The sequence below is a fragment of the Elgaria multicarinata genome, chromosome 8 (assembly GCF_023053635.1).
Source record: "Elgaria multicarinata webbii isolate HBS135686 ecotype San Diego chromosome 8, rElgMul1.1.pri, whole genome shotgun sequence".
Taxonomy (NCBI): domain Eukaryota; kingdom Metazoa; phylum Chordata; class Lepidosauria; order Squamata; family Anguidae; genus Elgaria; species Elgaria multicarinata.
In genome coordinates this window covers 111,850,594-111,856,802 of record NC_086178.1, presented here as the reverse complement: position 1 = coordinate 111,856,802, position 6,209 = coordinate 111,850,594, and the positions used below count along the sequence as shown (strand labels likewise).

Genomic DNA, 6,209 nt, shown 5'->3' with positions numbered 1-6,209 from the left:
CCCGCAAAGAATTATTTCCAAACAGTTACAACCCGAGTTTACTCACACACCGAAGGTCCCAGAGCTTCCAACAGGACTTTATTTCCAAGTAAGTGTGCTTACGAGGACACCCTTAAACTTTAAGAAGAAATCCAAGGCTGCGACGCTCTGCACGCCGACTTGGAAGTAAATGGGCTCGGAACCGGACCGAACGGGTGCAATCCTGTGCACGGTGTCTTGGGAGGAAGCCCGGTGGAATGCAATGGGGTGTGCTTCGGAGTCACTCCGTATAGGGACGACCATGCCTTCAGCTTCCTTTAAATCAACGGGGCTGACTTCCAAGTCAAGCCACTGGAATCCGGAGTTAGTGACCTACCACCCACACCCACACCCACACCTTCAGAGAAAACGGCTTCCGCCTAGGTGCCAATGCGCAGTTCCACTTGTCGCTCGCTCACTGCCCATTTCTCCTAAGAAACCGAGATGTGATCCACAACTCGATTAAGACGACGCAACCCAGAGAAACCGAAGCACTTGGACTTCAGGCCGTTTCTCTTCCGAATCAAAATCCGCAAGAGGTCCCCGCTAAATGAGATTTAGAAGTGAGGAAAAGTTTGCTTCAAACTGATTCAACTCTGTAAATTTCTGACCGTCCTGTCTTGTTAGCCAAGCGAGATTGGGGGGAAAAAAACACGAATACACAAAGGGCCCCCCCCCCGCCCCTCTTTAGGTGGACCGAGGATCGCTTTAGTTCCACTTTGGTCAACGGGAACAGGGGATCTTCTTTACAAAACCGCCCAGTTAGTGGACTGAGGTCTAAACAAGAAAGCCAGCCAGCCTCCAGAAGTCCTCGTCCGTGACCCCTCTTTCGAACTACAGCGAGTTGGGTCTTGTGTAACCCCTGTTAATTTCATCCAGGAAAACTTGTCGCTGGGTTTTATTTCTCCTAGATTTTAGTTATTTATTTTAATAAAGGAAATAACTATGGATGACAAACTGCACAATCTATTCTCCTCTTCCCTTTCCAGTCATAGAGACTCGCTCCTTGTTCCGGATGACTACCAGAAATACCCAACAGCTTTTCTTTTCCCTAGAAAGTGTGGAGTCGTTTAACTGCTCCTGGGATTTCATCATTTAAAATGCCAGTTCTGATGGTAAAAAAATAATGTAGGAACTCTGTTTTCTAAGAGGCAAAATATTGGGCAATACTTTATATTTTTATTATTATTATTATTAAATTTAATTAACACGGAGGTATTTTTCTCTTCTTGTTATCCAGACCGCGTTTAGGTGTATTTATAACAGACTCCAGAAAGTGATTTCAAAAGAAAAGTAAAACCTTTTTTAATACATCAAATATACGGAATTTTAATCTTTAAAGCGATACATTGTCTATTATTTTAAATACATGATGTCATCCTTGTTTTTGCCCCTTCTACAGGGTGGACTTAAAAATTAAAAAATAGTCAAGCGTTCCTTTTAAAGAACAAAAATAAGGCAAATGGAGGTTTTTGGAATAGAGTCGTTGTTGGGTTTCCTTTCTTCCAGAATTCGTACAAAAAATACCAATTCTCTTTCTGCGATGGTATACTTCTTCAAAAATAATTGCAATTTGAAATTCAAGCTGACAAATTGCAAATTAAGTGTGTTGTTGTTTTTTAGGAGACATGCATTTAAGTTCCCCCCCCAACCCCAATGAGACATTAAATAAGAACGTACAATACAATCATATCAATTTTAAAGTAACATTAAAGAGAAGACCTCTATTTTTGTTTTCTTTTTATTTATTTATATTCTACAACGGGTGTTTCCACTTTAAATTTTTTTTCCTTTAAGCCTATTGAGCTGAAGTTACGTAATGCACTTTTATTGATTCATTGTCCCGCTTGAAGCTAACATAAATAAATACAGTGCCCATGGATCCAGTCCTCAAGATGAACACTATCTTTATATATATATATAAAAAGTCAAATTTTCAATTTTCTTTTGTTTGTTTGTTTTTAAGAAAGTTTTGAGGGGTTGCTGTGTGTTCTTTCCCCCAGAAGTGTTGCTTGAAATTGTTCTCTCTCGCCCACCCCACCCCTTTGACCCCTAAAAAAAAAACATCCCAAGAAGCCCCCAAAACTCACTGGTATCCCAAAGCGGACGCTGTCGTCAGTCTTTGCCCATAGAGCGCGTATGGGGAGTAATAGGGTCCCGTGGCCGCCGGGACAGGCACTGGGGCTCCGGGGGTGGGCAGAGGGCTCTTGGAGTACGGGTGGTAGCGGCTGCTGAGTCCCAAGGCGTGGTGCGGGCTGCGCAGAGCCAGGGTGCCGGGGCTGCCCGGGGCCCCCGTGGTGGGGATGTGCATGTGGCACGCCATGGCCGCCGCGGCCGCGCTGGCTAAGGAGCTGGAACTGGGGTAGCTGGAGAGCAGTTTGTCGGTGCCCGGGAAGGCGGTGTGAGTCCGCAAGTGGCTGAGCAGCTCCTCGGAGGTGGCGAAGCGCTTGTCGCACGGCCCGTTGGCCGAGACCCAGTTGCAGATGTGGGGCTGGGGGTCGTTGGGCAGCATGAAGCCGTACGGGTACAAGGGGTGGCCGGCCAGCGAGGGCGGGGTGGCGCCGCCCAGCGAGGAGTGGACCGTGTGCAGCGGGTGCGTCGGGTACACCAGCGGGTAGCCGGCCTTGAGCGCCTGGTCGTGCGCGCACGAGGCGCTGGCGGCGGCGGCGCCGGCCAGGTGGCTGGCGCAGTGGTAGCTCAGGCAGTACGGGTCGCGGCACAGGCTGGCCGTCATGACCGAGGGCGGCGAGGCGCCCGCCAGGGGGCTCGAGCCCGCCGCCGCCTTGCCGCAGCCCAGGCTGCCCGCCAGCTGCGCGCCCACCAGGCTGCCGGGCTTGCTGGGGTCGAGCGCCACGCCGTGCGGCAGGAACTGCGGCGGGTAGCCCGCGTAGGCGCCGGCCAGCGCGCCCGGGTAGCTCATGCCGGCCGGCGGCAGCGGGAACACCGTCTGCCCGGGCTTGTAGGGGGACACGGGCGCCACCAGGCCCGAGCCCAGCACCGAGGCGGCGGCGGCGGCGGACGACGTGACCGGGTTGCCGCCGCTGCAAGAGGAGTCCGAGGACGACGACGAGGACGAGGACGACGACGAGGAGGCGGCCGAGGCCGCCAGGAGGCCCTTGGCGCTCTCGTGGGCCTGGCTCAGCTCCGCCGTAATCCCGCCACAGCCCGTGCCCAGCCGGCCGTGGGCCCCGGACGACTCCGAGCCGCCCTTGCCGCAGCCGTCGGGGGCGTCCTTCTTATCCCCGTCGCCGCCGCCGCCGCCGCCGCCGCCGCCCTTGCCCTCCCCGCCGGGCAGCAGGCCGGGCGAGCAGGCCGAGGCGCTGGAGGAGGGGCTGCCTGTCCTTGGCGTGAACGGCTGGCAGGTGGCGCTCGGCACCCGGAAGCCGGACTTCTCGCTGCCGCCGCCGCCGCCACCCGAGCCTCCCCCCGAGGCGGCCGCGGAGCCCCCCACTCCCGCCGACGGCTCCTTCTTGTCTGCGCCGGGCTTGGAGTAAGGCTTGAAGCTGGACTTGTCCTCCACGCCGATGTCGCTGAGCTTCAGCGGCCCCGATTTAGACGCGTCCTTCTCGCCGCCGTTGGACGTGACCGACGAGAGTTTGGAGGAGGGCGACGGGTCGGGCTTGCCGATCTGGGAGCAAGTCTGCGCCAGGAGGGCCAGCGGGCTCTTCTTCGCGTCTAACTGCAGGGATCCAGGGAAGGGGGGTGTTGGAGAAGGAGGAAGGGAGAAATGCAAACCTTTAGTGCCGAGGCCTTGCCGGGAAAGGGGGGGGGTCAAAGACAAGAGAGCCGAGGGAACCCCAAAGGCCCAAGGGAAGGGCAACGGCTGAGAGACGCAGCCAGCAGTCCGGACGCCGCGCTGCGGCCTACGGAAGCGAGCTTTCTTTTTCACCCAGAGAATGCCGAGGTTTAGATCGATTGGGCACTTTAAAATGCGAACGTCTGAGGCTTCGTATAAACCGCTTGCTTTAAAGCTGCTCACGCGAGCACACCTCTCCCCCTCCCCCCCCAACACCGCAACCCGCTCCGTCATTGTTGGGAGAAGTTCAGCCTCTCCTTCGCCCTTCTACTTTCGCTTCTCCACTTCGCCTCCCCCCGCACCCGCACAACGCACGCTCAGCTGCGTGGATCCTTCGCTGACACTAGAAACAGATCCCGAGTCGGCACGGCCAAGCTCTTGGGTGGAATCTCATCCGCCCCCGCCCCATTGCAGCACACCTAAAGCTCAGTCCATTATCACCCGAAGATCTGACCTGCTTCACAATCCAGCCACGCCAGATGTATTTTTTTTTTAAAAAAAACATATAATAAAAGATCAGAGAGTTCGTCTCAAAAACAAAGCACGAGCCAGTTCTATACTGACTAGATCCAGATTACAAACCCTTTTGCTCCAATAAGACACACGAAATAAAGGGTGGGGCGGGACAGGGTGAAGGGTGAGCGCCTGTATATTGAATTGCAAATTCCTTCGGAGAAAAGTGGAGTCCGGTTTTAAGTAGACTAACCCTTCACGACCAAAGCCACGTGAAATAAATGGGACTACTCCTGGGCAAATTCGGACTGGATTAAATTTTTAAACCTACCAGGATTGAGGCCGAAATCCAATGCGCACTTCTATAGGAGTAAGCTCCAGCGAACACGACAAGGCTTACCTCGGAGTAAACAGAGGTGCCTAGGCTTGCGCTCCTCGGCAGTTGCGCCGACCCTGGAAGTCAGGAGGCGCCTTGCAAAGGCTCCCCGTGTGCCCGGGGGATCCTTTCTCTCGCGCGCGCTCCCGGTCCCCTACACACACACTCACGCCACGGCAGCGGTGCTCTTACCTCAATGGGGCTGACTGGGGTGGAAGGCAAAGGCTGGAGGTATTCGGGGTGCAAAATGTGTCCAGTCCGTGCCGTGAGCATTTTCAAGACTTTGATGGGGAGGCGGTTCGCCTGGCGTAAAGGGTCCGAGGGTGGGACGACGTGGAAGAAAGGCTTGGAGGTGCCGCCGCCGCCGCTGCTGCTGCTGCCGCCGCTCGTAGGACTCCCAGAGTGTCCGCTTTGCCAGGGAAGATCAGAGCTGCTGCTGCTGCTGCTGCTGCTGCCGAGCTCTCGCGCGCCTCCGCCTCCTCCTCCTACTGCGCCTCCGCCTCCTCCTCCTCCTCCGTGCTGACTACTTCTTACGGCAGAAAGCAAGGGGGATGTAATCATGACCCAAAGCCTCGCATGGAAACTGGCGGGGTGGGGGAGCGCCAGGCGCGCTGACCAGGAGCCGAAACAGGGCGTCTGCTTTCAATTTTTTTATGCTGGGGGGGGGGGCGGGATCGCACGCATATATACACACTTTTTAAAAAAAAAAAATGGATGACTGCTCCAAAATTTAAAATGTCCTTGTTGGGCGGGGCGGGGCGGGGGGTTTGCTGGTTCTCCAAAAGAGGGGGTTTAAAAAGTGTCTCGGAAATTGGCTGGAGGTGCTAGAAAACACAAATAATCCTCGTATTTCGCTTTGTATTTCGTTCTTGATGTTGGCGGGGCGGGGCGGGGAAACTGGGTCCCTGCTTCCCCTTGTCCCGGTCGCTCGGCTTTCCCTGGCTCGCTCCGGGGCCGCCGCCGCCGCCGCCTCCTTTCCTCCGCCTCCCGGTTCTGCTGTGATGCGAGCCGCTGCCCGTCCAGCCTCGGATCTGGCAAAGGCACTCACTTCAAAAGCAGCTGAATTAGTCGGGAGATTAAAGCCTTTGCCGCCTTCCAATCAAATGGGACCCCGAGGTGATTGGAGGGTCAAGGGGATGTGACGTCACCGTCCCTCTTCAGGGGCTTTTCCACCACCCCTTCCCCTTCGGGGTGTGTGTGTGTGTGTGTGTGTGTGTGTGTGTGTGTGTGTGTGTGTGTGTGTGTGTGTGTGTGTGTGTGTTAATCGCCTCTTCCTTCCTTCCCCTCTTCTTGTTTTGCTCCTAAGGACAGGCTGGATGGGCTTGCATCAATTTTGTGTTTCACGTTAGCCACTCGGCATTCATTTTTTCGCTTGAGTGTTTTCTCTGCCATTCTACTTCTAGGGTGGGGGGGGGGAATGGGGCGCTTTAAAGACCCCTAGAAAAGGAGACGGGGCAAAGTTCCCAAGAGATTTGCACGACTGACTTCTTACGAAAGCAACCTTAGAAACCACTGCAGTGCGCTCTCCTGCAACGCCACCCATAAAAGCAAACCCTGAGATTCTGA

General features: G+C 55.0%; 1 protein-coding gene across 1 annotated transcript; it reads right to left on the bottom strand.

Annotated features, from left to right (window-relative positions):
- Nucleotides 1-1,298: 1,298 nt before the first annotated feature.
- Nucleotides 1,299-5,283, bottom strand: ZNF503 (zinc finger protein 503). Its single transcript, XM_063131680.1, has 2 exons — nt 4,836-5,283; nt 1,299-3,697 (listed from the first exon to the last, which is right to left on the bottom strand). The coding sequence occupies exons 1-2, from the start codon at nt 5,202-5,204 to the stop codon at nt 2,105-2,107; spliced, it is 1,962 nt and encodes a 653-aa protein (XP_062987750.1). The 5' UTR covers nt 5,205-5,283; the 3' UTR covers nt 1,299-2,104.
- Between the last annotated feature and the right edge of the window lie 926 nt (nt 5,284-6,209).

Excerpts from the sequence above, each read along its gene's own strand:
- ZNF503 (XM_063131680.1), bottom strand. The coding sequence starts at position 5,204 with ATGATTACATCCCCCTTGCTTTCTGCCGTAAGAAGTAGTCAGCACGGA. Across the intron at positions 3,698-4,835 it reads CCCCAGTCAGCCCCATTGAG|TTAGACGCGAAGAAGAGCCC; the intron begins GTAAGAGCACCG and ends GGATCCCTGCAG.